Source organism: Sabethes cyaneus, chromosome 2 (assembly GCF_943734655.1).
Source record: "Sabethes cyaneus chromosome 2, idSabCyanKW18_F2, whole genome shotgun sequence".
NCBI classification, from domain to species: Eukaryota; Metazoa; Arthropoda; class Insecta; order Diptera; family Culicidae; genus Sabethes; species Sabethes cyaneus.
In genome coordinates this window covers 35,681,494-35,705,627 of record NC_071354.1, presented here as the reverse complement: position 1 = coordinate 35,705,627, position 24,134 = coordinate 35,681,494, and the positions used below count along the sequence as shown (strand labels likewise).

Here is a 24,134-nt window from a genome sequence, read left to right as displayed (position 1 = left end):
TGGCACATTTCATACAGCACTTGAAAGCCTTTTTGTTATTTGTTTGTGGTGCTGTTGACTTTCTGAATATACCTAACATTTTTGCACAAACGGTAGTTTGTGCACCGTTTCTCAAAATAAAAAGGGATTTTTTGCACGGGTTTTTAAATGAAGACATTCTTTTTTCCAGTTTTTTATATAGGTAACACGAATTATTTTTGCACTGTTCTCCCGAGCTGAATCGTGTTTTTACCATGATTTTCCGTCAGGCTCGAAAGCAGCATCCACCAGCGGATCGGAAAGGGTGAAATGATGGGGCTCCATTTTTATCGACTGAAACCGCAGTTGCCTATTAGTAAAATTGTCCGATGCTTGTGCTCTTAGCAATGAACGACGAAGTGCATGTGCATGGAAAAATTGTTCGTTTTATATCCTAAATATTGTTTTGTTTTTCATTCAACTATTGAATAATGATTCAACAATTTCTAATCGATTATTGTGTCATACATACTTAAAACTTACGGGTTCAGTAGTTCTATTATTGGCAGATTACACATTCCAACTAACAACAGATCGTAAGATCGTGCTCCGTTTGTGTTTCTGTTTTCGTTTTATAGCATTTTTATTTGACTCATAGTTTTACTCATAGTTGTGCGGTTAAATTGTTTTTGTTTTTTCGCAATTTCATGTACGATGCAGTTTTTTTTTTTGGCTATTTACAATCTCTGTTAGCCAATCTATGGTTTAAAAATACTACTGGAAACATTTAACAGTGGAATTGGAGGAGAAGCAATCAACCGTAAAATTCAAACATTTTATTCTTCCCTACACTGTACTCGCCACATAGTCTATAGACAGTGGGTTAGGGTATTGTGCACACAGTTGGTGAAAGCGAAAAGCGATAAAAAAGCAGCATCTTTTGTTGGTTGTGGTGGATAAGAATTGCTCAACAGATCGTTTTATCTCACAACAATACCAGCGTTCGTCGGACGCGGCGAATGCGATTGTGACTGTTGCATTGCATTATTGTGAATCTTGCAATCTCGCTGACTTAGTACAGCAACTAGCCGGAGCCGTGCCGCGCGGTCGGTAGATATCTCGCGGTTCATGAATGAGCTTGAACTGGGTTTTGACAGTAGGAAGGTCGGCCGCGGCTCGCTTGGTAAGACCGAGCGAGGAAACAGTGCCGCCGCCACTGAATGCGCTCTTCAGCCATTGCTTGAACGGACAGTTGGACAGATGGAGAGCACCAGTTGTTGGGCTCGCAAACAACGGACCGTTGAAGTGTGTTACACAAAAAAGTTATGATGTAATAGGCTTCCGCCGTCGTCGTCGCTTAATCACCCGACCCGTTTGCTGCGTTGCTATGGAGTGAAGAAAATCGACGGAAAAAGTAAACCAAAACGAAAAAAAATGCTTACGGATTCGTGTGCCGAGTAGACACAGTGGTGGCCGTGGTTTTGTTTTGGTTAATGTTGGCAAAATACAGATAACTGGTTACTGTGAACCGAACTGGGTTATGGGCTTATCCACTGTTGCACAGATGTTGGTTGGAGGCGTTTTTTCACGTTTTGATAAAGGTTGCAATGCAGTTCATTTTAATATTTTGTCCGTCTGTGTATTATTTATTGCAGGATTTTAGGCCACAATCAAAGTTTTAAAACTCCGCTTTCAATTAATTAAAGGATAACTGTAAAAGGGCAATGGATGGTATTTTTGGCACGTTTCTAATTATTTGGCAAACACTGTTTTTGTATAAAAAATTTAAAAAAATCCATCTAAGCGTGTAGGGCGCTATATCTCTGCATATTAGTGTTGATAGGAGGAAATGCTTATCAACTTAGGAACTATATTGGCTTGTTTCATTATGCCTGATTTTTGTTTTCAGGTATAATAAATTCAAATTTGTCACGAGGTTTTCGAGTCATTTTAAATCTCGCATGTGCATAATATTTTTAGATATAAATTATCAAATTATGGTTGTATATGAGCACCAATGGCATTATATTAAATTTATTAAAAGGTATTTTTTAAAGGTATCTTAATTTTCGTAATTACTGGCTTTACCAGAAAATTTTTGAATAGTCAGGTTAGTCTTATATAGCTCCCCCCATCTACTAACAACAATTCCTTTCCCGAAATACTTGTGAAGATGCAGAGGATTCCCTGGTCTTTAGTAGCAACAAGTATTGGACTAACATTCCTTCCCATCCCACCAGGACCCGCATTCGGACGTGGCCGGCGTCGGTATTGATCAGCATGCAGGGACCTGATAAGGTTGCACAATGAGGAATAGCGTGCTGTCCCAAGTATGCTCTTTCCAGCCATCATTTTGCAATTTTCATCGGTCCTGGTCAATAACGGAGTAGCAGCACACGGGCGGTATCCTATGCTTATGCTTATGCTTATGCTAAAAAATTTAAAAAAATCCATCTAATTCTACTTGTACAACAATTTCACGAAATATTCACACGCGAGTGATTGTTATCAAAATATTCACATTCGAATGAGTAGTTTGTAAAAACAAAACATCCACTCGAAAATAGATTGTAAAAACAAAAATAATTCATTTTATTGCTTCCGAGAATTTACCGAGAGAATTCTGTTTAAGTTCTTTGCAGGGCAGATTTCTTTGTGTTAATTTGTGTGTACATGAAGTTGAGTTAGGATTATTATTATTTCAATAGAATTCATAGTTTGTTCTACTATTTATTTTCAACTAGTTTATTTTCGGTGCAATGTTTCTTCTACCAATTGTCCATTCAGAGATAAACCATCTGACTGCAATCATAAATGCTTAAATCACAGCTTCAATATTAGCAGTGGTCTAGCATTTCGAAAGTTTTCACATATTTCTTCATACTCATACAGCCAACGTTCTATAACTAGCAGACAAGTGCAAGTGCAGCTCCATAAAAGGTGCTTTATTTTTCATATGATTATTACACATAACTATTTAACAGAAAAAAAGACTCCGGCCTCGAGACGCTGAAGAAAGCCATTGTTCGTTATTCGTTTTTGACCATCTTAAGGCCATAGTCAAGGTAGTCATATCGATCCAAAGCAATTTGATTCCAAATTTTTGATTATTTTCACACATTCTGTATTTTAAAGTAAATTAAAGTTTAAAACTAATTTGTAGGCCCAAAAGGTTCATAGGTTCAAATGCAAATGATAGTTTACTATTTTTTTACGAACAAATCAGAAAGGTTGTGTTCCGGACACAACGGCGTAACTGGCGTAAAACTACGATAGGCGGGTTTTAGCGAACAAACCTCGAATGTTAAAGAAAACCATTCACACCGTATTGACCTATGTATGGCGTAAAAAAGCGTTAAATAAATAATAGTTCTATCTTGCCAGATGCCAGATCAACATCATGCACTGACAATTATCAAAAATCTGAAGGGTTGTGCACAAGACACGACCGCATAGGTGACGTAGGACTACGTAAGTCTCTTTGTAGCGATAGTAGAATGTATCCATGTATGTAATAATACGATTCTTCATGTATACAACCTACATACGCAACGTTTATCAAAGTAGTAACACTGTATAAGTGTATACGTTCAATCCTCAACCGATTTTAGAGTTGAATTGATTGAATTTATTTTATTAAAACGAATCGAAGTCACGCTAAACCAAACAGTAAATAAATTTTCATGATCTGTTTCTACGTTGAGTAGTGCTTTTCCTCTGGTAATCGGTAGACGGTATGCGCAAGTTTCAAAAAGCTAAAAAATTTGCGCAAAACTTTTCTGCAGTTTATAAAAGAAGAACACTGATAATAAACCATCTTTAAGTTGCAGACGTTTTGGAAGTGGCAGAAAATGTCGCCCGTGACCAGTAAACTTATTCCCGCCATTTGTTGGTCGTCCGCAACGGCGAAAAATTCAACTTTTCCCTCGTTGCCTGTGTTATTATGGTATTAACTGGGCAAGAAAATATGATAAACTCTTCAATCGTTGTGTGATCCTTAAAAGGACCGATTGTTTGATTATCATAACTAGCTTGCTATAAACTTGCACTAACGCACCTAACGTAATTCTCTTTTCGGTAAATTGGGGTACCGATATCCGCAAACCAGGCACGGCTTGTTCCCAGATAACACAAAATCGTAATGGAATGTTCACATTAAATCGTTTTCATGCCAATTTCACATTGGAATTGTATAATGATTAGAGTATGTCAAATCGAAGTGAACAATAAGTTGTTTTGCAGTCGTGCGTGTCTTCATATACAATTCATGACTGTGAATTATAAAGCAGGATAGACAATTGCAATATTTGATTATATCTTAATCATATATTCAGGAGTATTTAGTCGCGTGTTATAAAAACTGCGCAAAATAGAATTACAAATAGTTGACAAAATTTTCGCACGTATAACGCCTCCACTTTGGTACATATATGTTCTTATATGGCATAAAATATAACTTTTTCGTTCAGATATGATTTCGTATACCTCAGTTGCAATCGAGATATACAAACCAAATGGTTTATTGGGTTGCAACGGACCAACCGGAAAGCCTCAGCAGCTATGCGATCGACGAAGCCGTTCGTGAAAGGTCCTGAGTCACGATGAAATACCACTTCAAGTGGCCAGCTGCAAGTGACGTCGGATGATTCTAATCGTTTTGTTGTCGCGAGCAGCATATTTCCTGCCAATTACAGAACTTCAGCAGCCGATGTGTCGCCAACGAAAGCCGCTATCCGACTGACGACGCGCACCGTAAGGCAAAAGCAAACAATGTTTCAAATACAACCTTTAAAATTATGCCACGGATGTGACTCGAAAACTGCCCGTCCAATCCGATGTGTCGCAAGCTAGCTGCTTGCCGATGTGTCGCCAACGAAAGCCCCTGACCGAATGACGATGCGCAATAAAAGGCATAGCAACCAAAACCACGGAGAACAGACTACTAGGCAATTAACGAAAAGTGTGTGAAAGATTGTTATGTAATCAACGAGTAATCTCACGATGGAGCACCCCTTGAGCTGTAAGTGGCAAATTAAAACTTGAAGTCGCTGCCATCGCTACTATGTAACTGCAGCACAAAGTAATATTGGTAAAGGTGCATGCAAATTTTTTATGCGTTTGGCAACTATTTCTGGAAGGCGCCACAGGCAGATTTTACACACAAAAATCGATCTCGGCGTCTCGCTTGGTGAATTTGGATGTCTTCATTGCCTTATCCGGGGAAGCAGCAACAGCTGTAGCTCAACAACTTTCGATCGGATTCTATAGTGCGTAAATTAAATACAATCATATGGAAGCTTAACCCATAAGTAGCTCATATCGTATATATTTTTGTCATCCGTGCTAGGGAAGCACTGATGTGGGAAGGTAAAAATATGAAAATAATTCAATTTTTCAATGACGCGCATTGAAAATCAATAGTTTTCTATATTTTCCAAATCGATTTTCCGATCAATTGGTGTAAATATCTTGGAAATCTATTGAAAACTGACTGAATTATAAGCCGAAGCGTGAAAATTTCCAACAACCAATCAAGAAGCGGGAATTCTGATAAAACATAGGTTCATTATTTTCAATTTTTCAATAGTTCAATTTCAAGAATCCATACTTAGGTTTGTTGTTGAAGAAACGAGAAATAGAACGATGTCCTACTGCGTCCATAATTTTGGTTGGTCTTCCGCTACCTTGCTTACGAATAATTGTTGGGCATCTTAGGATATGGTAAACAGTCGAAGCCGCAGCATATTCGCTTTTTAAATGTTGTACCGTATACTTTTTAGCGAAATTTCTATGGCAGTTCGTAGAAGTGTACAACGCGCTCCCGAAATGCTTCTTGTTTCGACGTCATTTTAAGCAAAACGAGACAAGCATAAACAAAACTAAAAATTTTGACTAAAAGAGGAGAGAGAGAGAGAGAGCGAACACATACATACTCTCATTTTTCTCTGAGCTCGTTTGGTGTGGAGTATAGGGGCCTCAAAAAATTCCAAAATTTTAGGTGTCACCCGTTAAATTATGGCGGTAGCGGTTTGAAGACAGGCAGGTTTCACAGGCAGCTGTTTAGAGCACAATAAAATGTACGGGGCTGGACGAAAAACGTACCTTGTCCGCGTCTTCAGCAGTTACCCTTAGAATTCGGGCTGTTTTAAGCTCCCCTCAACTCGATCTTGGGTTACTCGTCGCTAATTTCCCAGGCGTCTCTGAAGTCGCAGTTTTTTACTTACTCGCACGTTGAGTCCCTCTGTGCCGGTGCCAGTGGGGTTGTTGTAAAACCGTTTTTCCTTACGACCAATACGGTTCACTGTAGATTATCGACTTTCGCCAAAAGTACGTTGGTAAACAGAGAATAACGGAGTAGAAAAATAACAGAAAATAATGGAGCGCACGGGCGATATCCTACGCTTATGATTATGCTTTCGCCAAATGTGCGACGGTGTCGGTGATCTCCCCAAGCAGTGTCTGTTACGCTTGATTCATGCACCTCCGCTACTCTTCGCTTTCAGCGTGTATTCCGCCAAATGTCGTCCGCAAAAGCGCGTAAGTCCTCCGTGAGCATGGTCTATCGGTCTAATAGGGGATTTGTACAATGTACATTGTCAGGATCGTACGGTGGCTTATGCCTATTAATCGCACCGTAGACTTGATGTCCTGCTTGAATATGCCGCTGGATCTCCTTATTTGTGTCGTTGTCCGCAGCTACCAACGATCCCACGAGCTCATCACTTCTGGTTCGTGGCCGTCAACGATTACCATTACGATTACCAGCGAACGTTAGTCTCTTTTGAGCCTCTGTTATTCATGTATTTGGTCTTCGACGCATTTATTTTAAACCCCCAAGCCTCCAAGCCTCCGCTTTCAGTCTAGCGCAGATGGCCTTTGTCGTGGCAAATCACCCGTCGGATCACCTTAAGAGCGATGTTGAAAATCATATAGGAAAAGTTGTTAGCAGCACCCTCGCCGCGTCAAAGAGACTCGATTCTATGGACTTTAACAAACTCTCCCAGCCGGGATTCGAACATACAACGTATTTTAATGCCAACTGGGAGGCCAACATTTTAACATTTGTCTTCTATTATTTCAATTTGATTTTCTTGTCTGATGAAGAATACACTGAAGTCGTTTTTTACGCGGTTTGTTTTTTACGCGACTATTTTTACGCGAATCTCGGAATTTACGCGATTTTTTACACGAATTTCACAATTTACGCGGTTTTTTACGCGAATTTCGGAATTTATGCGGTTTTTTACGCGATCTTCGGAATTTACGCGGATGTGCTTCGGAATTTGTGCGGATGTGCCTATTTTTTCGCGTAGTGTTGAAATCCACAGTTTTTTACGCGAAATTTTGTTTTTTTTTGCGCGAATTTTGGAATTTACGAGAGAGGTCATATGCGATTTCTTAATAACTGTGCCGCGATGTACTGTTACTATTACTATTACTATAAAAGCTCTAGTTATTCTAATGTAGTTGGAAGAAGTCTTTGGGCGCACGAAAAGTAGTGAACAGATGCGAATAGCGAATTGATGGAAAAGTAATAGATTCAGATCGCGAATCTGCTGTGAAGTGTTCAATTGCTATTTTCTCTTATTGGAAATAATGTAGCTGTTAAACTTCCAAAATCTTTTTGATTATTTGAAACCGATGAAATGTGTTATTAACTCGATCTTTCCCAGTCCAACTAGCGCCAACGGAATCACAATCTTGATAAGTCAACTTGATGCAAGTTGAAGAAAGAAAAGTGGAGGGCATGATAATTTTACTAGCAGACTTGATAAAAGCTAATGCAGCTGGGTTATCCAAGATTATCGCGGGTATCTTCAATAGAATAATAGAGACGAAAACTTATCCTGGTAACGTAAAGTTGCAAAAGTTGCCTCAGTATTCAAATCTGGTAATACTGAACAAAATAACGGGAAAATCTGCTAACAAAGCGGTTTGTGCTCTTTTTTAGTGCTAATAATGTTTTGTACAAATTCCAGTATCGCTTTTGGAAAGGCTGCAGAACATCAACTGCTATTATAGAGCTAGTCGATAAGTTGATATATGAAATTGATCAAAGAAAATTCGTAGGTAGCTTATTTGACAACATAGATCACGAAATCTTACTAAAAAAGCTTGAGCTTTACGGAGTAAGAAGAATCGCTAATGATATGATAAAAAGCTATCTAACAAATCGAAAAAAATTTGTAGGTGTAAAAGGTGTTCATAGTACTTTGCGCCAGATTAACATTGGAGTTCCGCAAGGAAGCAATATAGGTCTTCTTCTATGTTCAATCATCCTCCCTCAATGATATTGGAAATTTAAAGCTTCAAAGTATAGTAAAACTTTTTGCAAATGATACGGCATTGTTCTGTCCTCGCAGTAATGTAACGTACCGTGTAAATTAAAACCGTACGAGTGTGTCTACAATCGGTGTAAAAAAATACATCGCATCTATTAGTTGGTTTGTGAAAATGCAGTTGTAAATGACTGCGAATCGAGGTTATTAGATGAGATCTCACTGAATTTTTCAACGGTAATCAAGTTTCTTCGTACGTCGTGAATCATTGCTTAAATATTAATATACGATATTTAACCGCTGTTTACTGCCAAATCAAAACTTCAAGCATTGCAAAACAGGTGTGTAAAAGGAATCTTTAATTTACCACATTTAGTTTTGACAAATCTGATTTACTCAAGTTTATGAGGCGATTGCGCGATTCTCAAACTATCAGGTTTAAACATGCATAACTAAAACTAACCAGAGGGCTGGAAGTGCAGGACGGTAGTGCTCGTAAGACACTTCTTAAATTATTTGATCGAATTCATAAGTTTGTGCAAGTTAGGAAAATAATTTTACGATTTCCCTTATTCTTGTTTACAGTCGTCTGCTCTATTTGTATGAAAAGTTGGATTCGAACGAGTCGGGAAGCAACATTATCACATTTGCATGAAGTAAAGTAAGGGATGTTCGAGCGATCGAATTGATTCGTCGGAAAATAAGAATACGAGAATATCACATAAACAAAACGGCGTAGTTTCTTACTGTTTTAATCGAAACACTTTCTTCGTAATATTGGACTCTCATAAATTCATCAAGTATCGAGACTAACACAATTCGGTGCATTGCAAAAGCCAGCAGTAGCAAAAAGGAATCGTGCTTACATTTTATTATATGTAGATAAGATCTCCAGGGTTAATTGAGCGAATGAAACGAAACACAACGCGCAGCGCAGCAAAAGTAGCGTAGTGTCTTCCAGTGAGGTTCACACAAGCACAGCAAATCTGCGTGACACAGGCAGATCTGACGCTTCTTTTTTTTTTGTTCGCAATACACTCAAAAAGTTAGATTGAGCTTCAACTTCACGTATAGTAAACAAAGGCGATGTTGTCAAATGAGTAGTGAAAAAAAAACAAACGCAGCATCGCGAAAGTAACAATCGAACGATTCGTTGCAGCTAAATTAGTTATAATAACGCAACGGATATGGTTGGCATGGGGGTGGGGTGGGGTGGGGCGTGCAAATTTCGAGGAAGAAAGTAAAAGCTGATGAAGCTATTAGACAAGCTTTGACTTGATATGCACATATGTGCAATAGAAAACTGCACAGTGCTTAGCGCCTGCGACGTGGGAGGAATCACCACAGAGGCAGGGAAGTCTTTGTCGGCTATCTGCGCTAATAAAACATCATCTGCCTCAGACGAAGCAGTAAACAAAAGATTGTTGCTGTTCAACTGTACCTACAGACAATGGGATAAGATAGAGTTTCAGAGTGAATTGCACTCTTACTATATACCGTATGCAGAGTGTGCTGCTAGCGACGATGGACTGCACACTAGACACGTGAACAGTAGGACGATCCGAATAGCGTGAATAAACATGAGGGCGTACCGAATTGTTGAAGTTATTTTATGAAGTCAATGTCTGTTTCAATAAATGATCGTAGCTTGGTTACCGGTTTTATGTTGAACCATTCAGTTTATTTGCAGTCGAGTTAAAGTAAAGATTTTAGTTCTTTGCATTTGATCAGTTAAATTTGATGTTCCAATTTCATCTAACCACAAGTACATTTTCAATTCCAATTCATAACTCAATTGGAAGTAAGGCCAAATGAAGTATATATTGAACCAAATTTAGGTTCAATTTCAAGTCCTATTTCAAACAAAATTTCAATTTACCAATAGACGCTCTTTCTCCATCACATCTTGTCTCACTCTGTTGGGATACTATAAACACCTTTGTTTCATCGCTTTTTTCCACCATCTCCTGGGTCGACAGTAAAAACTACCGGCAATCAAACTGAAAATCAAAATTTCCAGTCTAATTTCTAGCCAAATTTAAAGCCCAATTCCGTGTCCAATTTAGTGTCCCATATTAAGTCCAATTTCAAGTCTTATTTATTTCCAATTTTATATTCTGGGTATGAAATGGGGAAGGCAACTAGGAAGAAGCGCCCAACATAGCTCTAGCCATCCCAAGCCCCTACCTAGCGCCTCCACGTGGCCATACCTGGAAATACTTCAATTTGTATAATTGAGTAGCCAAGCTAGGAGGTGCGGGGTCGTGCGGTTTTCAGTTCCTAACCTTACAAATGTAGTTTTAGGCAACCATTAAACCACACGACTTTATTTTCAAGTATTATATGATTTAAACTAATATTTTTGGCAAAATAATCTATTTTCAGAGAGCGAAATAAGGCGCTATATCCTTGGCCAATTGCAGCCTGGCTTCTGGTCTAAATACCATTAGTTCATCCCTGAGGGTCCGGAGTATCATTTAACCTTTATTAGCAAAGATACTCCCAACGATTGTAAATAAATCATTATCTATGTATACGGGAAGCGTTTGGTACGGGAGGTCCACGCTTTCTTCCTTCCCCTTGATTTCAAGGAGTTTAATGGAATTAGATATTTTTTCTGGTTCCACTTGATTCCTTGGAATTCTCTCTGCGGTACATGCTGCGCAGTTGGCCTGGCCGTTGACAAGAAAAATGATTGATTCAAGTAATCGTCATTTTCCAGGATGCCTTCAAGAATTGGCTGCGTTAGTGTGAGATTAGATAGATTAGATTATTTATTTCCAATTTTATATTCGATCTCATGTCCTTTTTAAAGTATAATTTCATAGCTATTCAGCCATTTGCCCGCCCAGTTAGCTAGACGGTGCTGCTAGATAGTCAGCAGGATGATTGTTGTACTAGCCCTGTAACTGTCCTGTATATCGCATTTCGAAGACCACCGCGTTACTGATAACTTCTAGCAAATATCAGCAATTTTACCCATCACGGCTGCGGAGCAAAACATAGGAAATTGTAATAGGGTTTATTTCTAATTCCCGTCGTAGTAAGGGAAGCCAGTCTAATTTTCATCATTTCTTAGGTGGATTTAATGAATACTCCAAAAGCTCTGCTGCTAATTTGACTCAAACACACCTACCTTCCGATCCGTGCCCTTTGAATTCACTAAAAAGCGATTAATAAAGCCTTTGATTGAAATTACGCAACTGACTTTATTTCTTAAATTCGTCGTACCATTTTAAAATCCGTCCATCAAAATTTTTCATCGTCCGAACTAAAAATCACAATAATGTTTACGTAGCTAGCGCGCAGTTATTTGTACAGGACAGCATGACAAATGTTATTCTGCAAAATTTCTGTAGGTCATGCAAGTTTTCCCGGCTGCAGAATAACAACAATGCGTTGCGTGAGTTATTTTCATTTTATGAATGACGGAAATTGAAACGATTAGTCGACATTTTCTTCCTCGTCGCACGAAAAAACGTTGGAACTTTGGCTGCTAGGCATTCTTCAATGAAAAAAATTATTTAGGGTAATTTAACCGGTTTTAAGCAGTCTAAGCGGGTCACTGATTGTTTTACCTTATTACAAGCGATGGGTTGACTAAGTGGGAGATATCAGCATACTAAGCTTCTTGCTATCTTTAGTTCTTCAAGTTGTTACCATTGGAAGACACTATCGTTGAGCTCAACTTGGTGGATCTAATTTTGATCAGACCGAACATGTCTTCGCCCTCAAGGTGCTTTTTTAAGCAGTCCTGAAATCTGAATTTTTAAACGCCCCCATAAAAAATCCCTCGAACTTTTCCCCCTATTCAGTAAGTTTGCGTTCCTATACGCGGCCTACTAATCTGCATCTGCATTAATAGATTTGACATTTTTGGTCGGTAGATGCGTAAAATGCAATCTGTCTAAATTGTTTATCGGGGCATACACTCACCGCACCGTTCGGCAAACGGTATTCGTCGTCTCTTTTATTCTCTGGTGTTCTTATGGGAAACTGCGAGTTTGACCTCTCACTCGCTGTGCATAAGGATGGTGGGAGAACAAAAGAGGCAAACATAGCAGTGCACACGGTCTAACTTCAGAACAGTGTTGTCAAAGCAAATAACATTGAAACACATCGTTGCTTCATTAAATCACTGAAAAAAATTATTGAAAAAGCTGTCTTTTTTGTTGTTTTTAATAAAGAAAAATTAATTCACCATTGGAGGTTTCAGTTAATTTCAAACCTATAATTCTTATTTCCAGAACCGAAACAGTGTCTTGGCAACACGATAGTTCATCAGTTATGCTGCAGCTGCTGCTGGTGGTGAACAGGTTCCGTCAATTCAGAATTTATTTTCAGTTCTGTTATAAAATAATAAAACTTTCGGCTAGTGACAAAGTCTTAGATAATAGAAAAAAGATAATGAATAATATGGTATGTGACAATTGAGTGCTTGACTTTTAGAGTGGTTGTAATCAGTGCTGAAAAATGTGATGGATTGGTTAGTAGCGAGGTGGCGATTGCCTTCAGCAGCTGAAAAATGTACGTTTTTGGACAACAATTTTAAATTAATCATATTTCTTATCGGAAACCCAGTAAATTATGTTTGTGTGAATGAAATGTATGGTTAAGTGATTTGTGAAGATGTTCCTATCAAAAGATTTTGAAAATATGAATAAAAAAATGCATTTTTGGGTCACTATTTTCAACTGAATAAAATAGTTGACACTGCTTAACTCGTTCCGTACCCTAAATAGATCTCAGCTCACTTTGATTGATCGCGTATGAGAGGCAACAAACTAAACTAAAATATTAGGGAATAACTAATTTTGCATTGTTTGTCATAAAAATCGCTGATATTTTTAATAATTTGTTTTGGATAGGACGGGAATAGGCAATTACGACGAAGCAGCAACATACCCTATTATAAATGCATTGTAAGTTTACTTCATATTTTGTCCCAATTTTATATTATAATTGAGTCAAAAAGAAGTATTTCCGCAAATTCCGATTTCAGTCTCGATCGTCAATCGTAATATGGCAAGGTTTGGCATCTTACAACAACGCTTTTTCATTATGCTTGTGAGTTTACATCAGTGTTATGAAATTTTTTGCAAGCACGAAAATGACAGTCATAATAAGAATAAAGACAAAGCAAAGTAATTTTACTGCATGACAACGCTCGGACGCGTATTGAACAGATCATTCAAGCGTGTCTAAAAATGCACTATCTATTCTTAAGTGAGCACCAGGATAAAGTTCATGCGCAAATTGACAACAAAATTTTAATAGATCAACCTCGTGTTTTCTCTTGACCGTTAATCAGGTCATTTAATTAATTTGTTATAATGACAGTTTTTATAAACGACGGAGGAAACGGTAGAAGAAAGCATTTGAACAAATGTGTTTAGAATATCCAAACGGGGCGGAAGCGAAGCTATAGTTTGAATCTTGTTCTAATTGGCCTCCACTGTAGCTTGATTTCTTATTCGGAAAAACCAGGTCCAGGTGGTATCCTACCCGTTTCCTTACAAAACACGGACGGTATTATAATGTCCGAGCTAATCAATCTCTTTCGAGCCAGTTTCACTGTAGTATATATATTCCGGAGAATTGGCGGAAAGAAAGGGTGGTGTTTATACTGGCTGGTAAAGATACAAAATCATGCCGATAAGTTTACTTCTTAAGCTGATGAAGAAAAACACGGATAACTATATTCGCAATGAGTTTTTAAAAAACTCTCCGTTACATGTAAATGAACATGCATACCAACGCGGAAAACCTACGGAAACCGCACTGCACTGCTTACTCATGTTAATTGTGAAATCGCTCAAATATCAAGAGACGGCACTTTGTGCTTATCTTGATATTGAAAGCGCTTTCGATAACATGACCTTTGCGTCAAATAATACGGCTTTTTGTCAAAAGGGAGTCGTCCACACTACAATGAACTGGATTCAAGCAATGATCTCGAGCAGAGAAATTACAGCATCACTGGGAGATACGACGGTCACGATTTCGGTCATCAAAGTATGTCTACAGGTAGTTCTCTCCCCCTTGCTCTAGTCACTGGTGGCCGACGCATTCCTTCACATGCTATCACAGCTTGGTTATGAGACCATTGCTTACGCCGACGGCGTTGTACTTATCGTCAGAGGAAAGTTAGACGTAGTGCTGTTAAGTCGCTTGCAAGGAGCTCTAACCACCACCATGTTATGGTGCTCACAAGACAGACTTAATGTAAACCCCATCAATACAGTCGTTATACCATTCATTAGGCGAAGGAAGCATACTATTACTCCCTCTATACGGCATGGTGTCAGACTGAGCTTCAGTAATGTAGTCAAACACCTCGGAATAATTCTCAATAAAAAAATGAACCTAGATCATGCTGTTAAGACAGCAACTTCGGCTATCTGGGCATGCAGCTTGTAGCTGGGCATGTTTGGCAAAACCTGGGGATTGAAACCTCAACTAGCCTTTTGAACATAAACTACTATTGCACGGCATAGTATAACCTACAGTGCTACAATGCTAGTAGTTCATAAGTACAAAATAGACAGTAGTAAATACAAAACATACAGCTCAACTTTATTCAGAAAAGTTGTAGATAATACATAGTTCTTCAATCGTCCCAAATATAACACTTTCAAATTCTGCTTGCCTAAGACGGTACTGTCAAATGAATGTGAATTGAGTCAAAGTGATTGTGCCATCCCTGGGAATGAGCAGTCCAATAACTGTGTACAGCAATCAGGGCCTGCCACAAAAGGCGATCATTAAGATTGTTGGAGTGGCCCTTTAACCCAATGCTTTTCTGGCATACAAAAAAATAGCTTGATTCGATCAGCGGATCCCCTAAAATAATAGTTAATTTTCTCTGTACCTTGCAAGTTTTCTTAGCTTTCCGCTTTTCACTGACTAATACAAAGCAGCAAATCTAATGTCTGTAACCTATTTTAGGATAAAACTTTCATCTCTTCATCGTTTCAGATCGGTTGTAAGGAAGGGATGGTTGCGCTTTATTACGAACACATTTTACGTTCAGGACTTCAAGTTCATCTAGGTTCAATGCTCAAACGGTGTAATTGAATATTAGCGATCGAAAAGGAGGGAGGTAGTTTCAACACTTTTACAAAATTATATCCGTACAGGACATCAACCTGGTCTTGGCTTAATCGAAACAAATAATCTCTGATATTCGATGAACAGGGAAACTCTGTTTTTTTTTCTCAAAACGAAGTATTCGATTTCGCTAGTTTATAAACTTGCCGTGCCGATTGATGCAAATATCTAAAATCCATTGAAAAATGGTTGCGTTATAAGCATGCAAAACGTGACCACTGTTCGGCCTCTGGAACCAGAGGTGTCTCCCTCAACTCAAAGCTCCTTAAGGGGCCAGATATATTGACTGTGCTCCCAGCAGTAATCTGTAAGTTAAGAGAAAGAAAAGTGGGACTAGGCTCGGAGATTAAAGAAATGTACCATCAGATCAGAATCAGAAGCCAAGGCACTCAGTTCCAGGGATTTCTGTTTCGCGATAATCCTTCCTCAGACCCGGAGGTCTACGTCATGGACGTTGCCACGTTCGGAGCCACCAGTTCACCTTGCTCATCATAGTTTGTAAAAAACCTGATTGCGCAAGAGTTTGCTGATCAATTCCCACAAGCGGCGAAGGCAATATTAGAGAACCACAAAGTCGATGATTATTTCGACTTCCTCGACTGACACAGTCGAGGAAGCCGTAAGACGGGCGAGAGAAGTGCAGTTCGTTCACTCTAAGGCCGACTTCGAGCTCAGAAACTGGGTTTCTAACTCATCCACCTTCCTGCGAGAAATGGTTGAGGTAAAAGTAGATCTGTGCGTGCGTTTCAATCAGGATAAAGACACGGGTCACGAAAGAGTACTGGGAATTGGATGGCACCCAGGATGAGACGAATTCACCTTTTCGACCAGACCGCGGGAGGATCATTTACCGTACCTATCGGGAGAGTTACGGCCTACAAAAAGAATGGTAATGAGCTGCATCATGAGTCTGTTTGACCCCCCTGGGCTGTTAGCTCCCTTTACTATCTACGGTAAAATGATTGTAAAAGACTTATGGCGCAGTGGTTGTGATTGGGACGAGTCAGTTGGCGAAGATTGCATCGAACAGTGGTACCAGTGGATTAGCTGGCTTCCAAAAATCGAATCAGTGGAAATTCCTCGTTTTCATTTTAAAGGAAGCTTACCGGCAGGTTATCAGTCCTTGCAATTACACGTTTTCGTAGATGCAAGTCGAAAGGCATACGGTGCTGTCGCTTATTTCCGAATTATAACCGATTCGGGTCCGTTGTGCTCGCTTGTGATGGCACGCTCTAAAGTAGCACCTCTGAAGCAGCTTTCTATTCCGCGTCTGGAGCTCCAGGCTGCTGTACTAGGATCTAGACTTTTGAACTCCATAACCGACAGCCACTCAGTTGAATTGAATCAGCGGTTTATCTGGACAGATTGAAGAACCGTGCTTTCCTGGAATCAATCGGATCGGCGGCACTACAAGCAATTTGTTGCTTTCAGAATAGAGGAAATTCTCAGTCTCACGAGACTCAATGAATGGCGTTGGATTTCTACAAAAGACAATATTGCCGACGATTTAACTAAATGGGACCGGGGACACAATCTAGACTCGGACAGTGCTTGTCCGAGGTCCACGTTTCCTGTATCTACCAGACGATTTATGGCCGAAGCAAACACGAATTTCACCAAATGTGCCGGAGGAGAGCTGAGCTCGCCTTTTGCACCATGATATTTTGCTCACGGAACCGGTGATCGATCCATTACGGTTTTCGCGTTGGAAACTTCTCGTAAGAACAGTCACTTGTCTTTACAGATTTATCGCAAACTGCAGTAAAAGGCCATCAAAGTATTACCAACCACTAATGCACTCAAGAAATTTGTGAAGAGAAAGTTAGCGGCAGAAGTTATCCCTCTACAATGCGAAGATTATCAAAAGGCGGAAGCGTATTTGTGGAAAATGGCGCAATCCGACGCGTATGCAGATGAAGTCAAAACTACAGAAAAACCTTGAGGCGACAGAACAAAATCTTCGACAAGTTGAAAAGTCCAGCGTTCTATACAATTTGTGTCCATTCTTGGATGAACAGAGCGTCCTTCGTATGGAAGGGAGAACTTCGCGTTTCTTCCTTTTGAGCTACGCTTTCCGATCATCCTTCCCAAGGGACATCCGGTTATCGTTAAATTGTTAGAATATTACCATTATCAAGTTGGGTACAGTAACCAAGAAACGGCTGTAAATAAAATAAGACAACGGTTTCGAATTCCAAATCTTCGAGCAGAGTTGAAACGTACGGCAAGGTCTTGTATACACTGTAAGGTAAACAAATGTCAACCAGATCATCCAAGGATGGCTCCACTTCCGATTTCGCGAATTACACCCGGATTACCACCGTTTAGATTTACCGGGATTGATTATTGTGGGCCTTTAATGGTCTCTGTCGGCCGAAGATCGGAGTAAAGATGGATATGTTTATTTACATGCTTAACGACGAGAGCTGTTCATCTCGAAGTAGCCCATGCTCTTACGACTGTCATGCATGATGGCGATACGGCGGTTCATCTGTAATAGAGGAAGTCCTGTGGAATTTTTTTCAGATAGTGGGACGAACTTCCAAGGTGCCAGTAAACAAATTTTGAAACAAATCGAGATTGACTGTGAAGACACCTTTACAAATGCAAGAACCCGCTGGAACTTTAACCCACGCTCCGCGCCGCGCATGGGCGGAGTGTGGGAACGTCTGGTTAGCTCTGTTAAGGCGGCTTTGGCGGCGCTTGACGACGGACCATGAATGACGGATGAAATTTTGCTGACAACCTTGGCAGAAGCAACTGATTTCATCAATTCCAGGCCGCTGACATATGTTGGTTTGGAACAAGATGCCAAAGAAGCGCTGACGCCGAATCATTTTGTTCGCGGTGTTTCCGTGAATCCGATTGTAGTCAACAAATGCAGCACAAGTGCTCCGGGATAGCTATAAGCATTCGCAGTTTCTGGTTGATCGTTTGTGGCAACGGTGGATAGAAGAATATTTGCCTACCATAAATCAACGCGCGAAATGGCATCACGAGACATTCCCTATCATCGAAGGTGATCTGGTATACATCGCTGACGGAAGTGTACGAAAGCATTGGATCAGAGGCGTAGTGACCAAGGTCTTCTGTGGGGCGGATGACCGGATCAGACAGGCGCTAGTTAACACATCGAAAGGAGAATTCAAACGTCCAGTGGCTAAGCTTGCGGTGCTCGAGGTCCAGGATCGTACATCTCGTTCAGCATAGAATTCTTCACCAGAGTTACGGGGAGGGACTGTGTACGCACCGCCTGGTGCCATGCCGTACCCGTGAGCAAATAACATGCGTTACTATGCAAGAGGGACCTGATCGATGCCATAACATACACAATCTGTCATCAGTAAAGAGGATAAAAATAAAATAACAAAGAAAACGTGAATCGAAAAATTTAAAACGTGCAAGCTAGTAGTTTTTGATTAATTTGATTAAGTGATTTATTAAGAAATTTTTGCTAAATAATTATCCAGCGGCTTAAACTAACGAAGAAGAAAGATAGGGGAAGTAAAAAGTAGTATTGATTTAAACTCATGGAGAAAGGAATTTAGATTTTAGATAAAGAGGTGAAAAGTAGCTGAAAGTTAACCGGAAAGTAAGAGTGCCGAAAAACTAAATGTAGGTAACATCAAACTAAATATGTATTGTGAAGATTTCTAATAAAATAAACTTAGTTTCAAGCTGCGACACAAAAAAACTGTATTTGCTGCTCTGGAAATAGTTGCGCCCGAACAACCACTATTGATTATATGTTCATTTCTCGTACTTCTAAAGTGCACAAAAACATAGTTTTACGTTAAACTTACGGGCAGTATTTCCGTCCTTTGGGTTTCCTGATCATTGCACTACTAACTATATCCACTAGAATTCCTAGCCCATTCTACATACTTTTCTTTCGATCTCTCGTTTCCCATACATACTTTCAGTGGTGTTTATACCCAATATGAAGGATACATTCGAAAAATCGAAACTCTGCAATGCGTAGAGGACAGTCCGTAGAAGTATTACCACACATACGCTACACGTTGCCATCGAGGCCGTACCGGTAAGAATATTCCTTGTTTTCCCATCTATCATATCATTGTCATGCTCAAACTATGACGAATTTTTGTTATTTGGTCATTCGGTAACGTAACCTGGTTGAAGGTTAAAGGGCTGCGTAGCTTGCAGAAACGAACTGACGACGGTGCAGGATTCGTCTAAAAGCATTCACCACTACAACGGAGCTATTACCGTGAACAACATAGATCTATCAAAACTAAATGAATCACTGAAAACTGTTTGTAGAATAGAAAGCATGATCGCTACTAGCATCGCATCCTGATTTGTGTGACAATACCAAAGCACACCATACCTACGCATCTTCCCCAATATCCATTTGTTCTCTTTCTTCAGTTCTAATACCTAAGCGATTGGCACCGAGATATAAAAAACGTGGGACCCTTATCTCTTGCCGCTTATTTCGCAAAGCATCACTGGAATTTCGTTATAAAACGGGAAAATGACCTCTGAAAGACACATGAGATGATCGTCAATCGCAATTTTATCGATTGCTGATGTTGTTGTGAATCAACAGGATATAGACCTCAATAGGGTTCATGTGATTTTACATTGTCACCTAAGTTTTCGCGCAATACTTCAATTTTGGATAAGTTCTAATAGAATGTCAACGGTAACTGTTGCACGTGGGCGATGGTTGCACATTTTGCGAATACATTTTACGTTCAGGACATCAAAATGGTTTAGGTTGATATGAGGTAAATAACTCACGACATGTTGGGATGGGATGAGATGGAGCAGGAATGCCGTGATAGTTTTCCAGCAATGTTTTTGAGTAACGATTTAAATTGCAAGTTTATACAGTTGTCAATACGGTCCTAAAAAGCAAAACTGTGCTTACATGTGATTGGTTGATTCATCAATTTTGACGCTTGGCGTTTATATATTTATCAATAGCGAATTTCACTGTATTATTCAATTCTTAGAGAAAATTCTGACCGAATGATGTAAATATTTTAAGAATTGGTTGAGAAAGCTGGTTTTAGGTAACTCGTAAAATAAAAAAAAATATAATGAACTGCCTTGATGATGAAATGGATGCTGTTATTGTTCATACTCATCTCAACGATTTGCATTCACTTGGGGGGGACACCACTACGCAAATCCGTCCAAGACGACGACGGTGTGTAGGCAAACACGATTTCGGTTCGGTCTGGATTTGTGAAGCCACCACAAGAAGATAGACGGGAAGGAAGGCAAGCAAGCAACAGTATAAGAGCCGCAAAGCCGGCCTCAAGCTGCAGCGTGAAGACGATGGATGGATACTTGGATCATCGCTTCGCGATTTTGAACGTGTTTTACCGATAGGCAGGCAAACCGAACAACCGCTTCACAGGCTGTCGAACTATTCTGAATCTGATGTCTGTCTGATCGTCTCTCGTCCCGTAGCGTAGCGTGTATTGGTATGCCTGGATTGGCACTGTGTGCGCACGCTAAACTCGCCACCATTCCCGACCACGCACCTACACGAACGTTTGTGTCAACTTTCAGCATTGGATTGGGCTCGTCGGTTTCCCGTCTCATTCTATCCCGTGTGAAATGTGATATTTATGTTCAGTTTCTTGCTTTCTGCGAACCACAATAACACCATCAAGAAGCAAATCGAAAGAAAACGAAGAAAATCTTTTCTCTTCTTATATTTTAAGAACATTTCACCACGCAAAAAGCGAAGTCGTGGATGAAATGAAGAGTACGAGGAGAAAGAAAAACTGCACTTGCTTGCACTGGTTTCCATTTCCTGAACTGCTTTTCGCCACGAAGCGCCGTCCCGCTTCGGAGAACTCACCTTCCGCATAGTTCACACGACAATCGGACAGCAAAATCAGCAGAAAAAGTGCACTTTTCAGCATAGCACCACTTACATTCGCCATTATTTTCAATCACTCGCACAGACTAAGAAAGCAGGCTCATAAACTTTTCCACTTGCTTTATCCACTCAATTGCACTTCAGATCTGGAACCCGTTTTGTTCAGCTTTCGGCTTTTTGCACAATGCAGCAAGAACAATAAAGAAAAAGATTCTATCGGCCAACCGATGTACTCAGTATCGGAGACCAAATCCAACTTGAACCGTTTCTGCCCGATCAACTATCCGTGAACTGAATACAGTAAGAAATTAAGAACCATGCGGGGAGCGCACAGCAGATTCCGATGGGGCCACTACAACTTCGCACAACGTAAAACCGTCCCGATGACGTTACTTGTCCACTCGACCACTCTCGCGACTACTAACTGAATCGAACTATCGGTTTGCGGACACCACTCTCTCGTGATCTTCGCCAATATAATTTAACTTCACTTCGTCGCCATTTCTCGTAAATATGTGTATGTGCCAGTCAAAAATGACGGACATTTGCGAACTGTCATACACCAGTGGTGTAACACGGACTGAATACGTTATAGAAAGTTAGCACTGGTTACCTTACCAGTTGCGCTACACGGTAATAAATTCGATCGGTTTATTTTTATTCACGCACGGGGCACGGTTATGATTCAAAAAGCTCTTAACCGATATTCTTAATAAAATAGCTGCAGTTGATCATCTAATAATATACAAAATACGTTGAAAACCACCCAGATATATTTCAATTGCTTCGGAAATCTATCGCTATTCAATTATTAACACCTTCGAAACACTTTGTATTTGGCTTTGTAAATACAGCAAAGTTTCGTTAATTGGTGGTTCGCTAATTGGGCGGTTCGTTAATTGGGCTATGTGACAACTTGAATGTCAAAATTGTATGGAATTTTCGAGTTTAGAAATTTCTAACAACTGTCAGTCGGCCCAATTAGCGAATCAGCTGGAGTGCAGTCGTGGCCCAATTAACGAATTCAGGCTGTACTTACGTCCCGTACAAGAAATATTTATTAGAAAGGTAGATACTATCGACTCAACCCAGCATTATAGTGTTGGTATCCATCGTGACGTGTGAAAATTCAAGTTTCCTGATACTTATAAGGAGATTTTTTTGAATTTTGCTTAGAATCAAAAAATTTTTTTGACGCAGGACTACGAATTTGATTTCTAACGGGTAGCAACTAAAATTTTGGAGTTTTTTTCTCAAACTGTCAAAAAAAAACAAAGATACATGAAGAAGATCTGATTTACCGAAATTATAGATGCATTATCCATTGTTGAAAAAAACTAGTGTTTAATGTCGAAACAGGAGCGTTGTACGGCCGTCATGTCAACTTTGCGAATGCATCTCTTGATTCTACCAATCAACTATTTGCAATTCGTGGCTCTCCAGTTATTTTTGTACACTAAGGAACTCAAAATCCCGAAGAAATCTTCGACTGGGCGCACTGAGACAGATTTTACGGGTCGTGGTTTTTGGGTAAAAATGGGATTGAATGGGTATTCAGGAACGATTGTGTTTCTTTTGGCGTAATGCAATGATGCTCTATCTGGCCAAAACACGTATTGTCCATCTGCATGATGTTTTTGTAGAAACGGGATCAAAATTTTCTTCAAACATTCGGCTGGTGCATCTTAATTGATAGCCAAACCAGAGGGCTTGTTGTTGAAGAAACGGGAAAGAGAACGATGTCCTTCTGTGTCCATAATTTTAACTGGTCTTCCACTACCTTGCTTGCGAATAGTTGTTGGGGTTCTTAGGATATGGTAAACAGTCGAAGCCGCAACATATTTGCTTTTTAAATATTGTACCATATATTTTTTGTTTGAGTGCATTCCAATGCAATTTTTCGTTACCAATAGCTAGCAAATAACGCCAGCATGCAGTTTCATGCAGAATTAATCCGTTCAAGTGCATTTGCATCGCCGTGATAAGCGGAAGAGATGAGAAAGAAACACGATGAGAATCTCTCATTTTCACATGTTGCTCTTGTTTTCAGGTCCACCATTTAAATTAACTGATGAGTTGAAATTATAAATTTCTCACATGTAGGAACACAATCCTTTAATGCGCAACTTGGGACTCTATATAAATATATTCCTATTGCATAAATTGTTTGTTTTACTTATCAACTTGGCAAGGACGGTTCTTGGCAGGGCGGTAGCAACAATTCTGACGATTTATTCCTTAATATTAGCAGATTCTGCCTTAAAACTATAGATTTCACGAAGGTTTGTAATCCACGTGACATAAATACGATTTATAAAAGCTGCTTGATTCACTACTTTTGTAAAATTTCCATCCATATACTTTTACTGTTGATATATTTGAAAGACCCTGTATATCTACTTCTGAAAAAATGCATTCTTCAGTTGACGATTAGGAAGAGTTATGCCCAATTTAGTTGGTCAATTTATTGCTTGGCCTGGCAAAGGGTGAACATGTGCAAATCTATTTCTACCTCCACGTAGTGCCGGCTGGGGTACGCGACCTCGGTTGTCGTACGCAAACAGGGAAGGTGGCACAGAGACTCCGGTCTACTCTAAGATGGTAGCCCCATCAGCGGGATAGGAACCTTAGGCTAACAACGTACTGTACCCGAAAATTTGACATTATAGAAAATGAAAGAAGAAATCGATCTGGAATATTTCAATATTACTCAATTTGCAAGGGAAGCTGGCCGCCTGAAGGTTGAAATCCTGGGACTGAGCAAGGTCCGCTGGACGGGTACTGACAAGCACAAGACATCATCCGGGCTTGCTCTACTCTGGCATACAAGGTAAAAAGGCTACTCGAGAACTCCTTTTTTTCCTACTGAGATTTCTACTGAGCCCAGGTGCACTTGCGGTCCTGATGAAGTGGAAACCGATAAA

The 24,134-nt window shown here is 39.8% G+C and overlaps 1 protein-coding gene across 1 annotated transcript in view; it reads right to left on the bottom strand.

Annotated features, from left to right (window-relative positions):
* The window catches only part of LOC128738720 (plexin domain-containing protein 2), a 50,797-nt gene extending 29,165 nt beyond the window's left edge, over nucleotides 1-21,632 (bottom strand). Inside the window, exon 1 of the mRNA XM_053834047.1 lies at nucleotides 21,190-21,632. Within this exon, the coding sequence (XP_053690022.1) occupies nucleotides 21,190-21,274 (85 nt within the window). The 5' untranslated portion in view covers nucleotides 21,275-21,632. The remainder of the gene's footprint in view (nucleotides 1-21,189) is intronic.
* Between the last annotated feature and the right edge of the window lie 2,502 nt (nucleotides 21,633-24,134).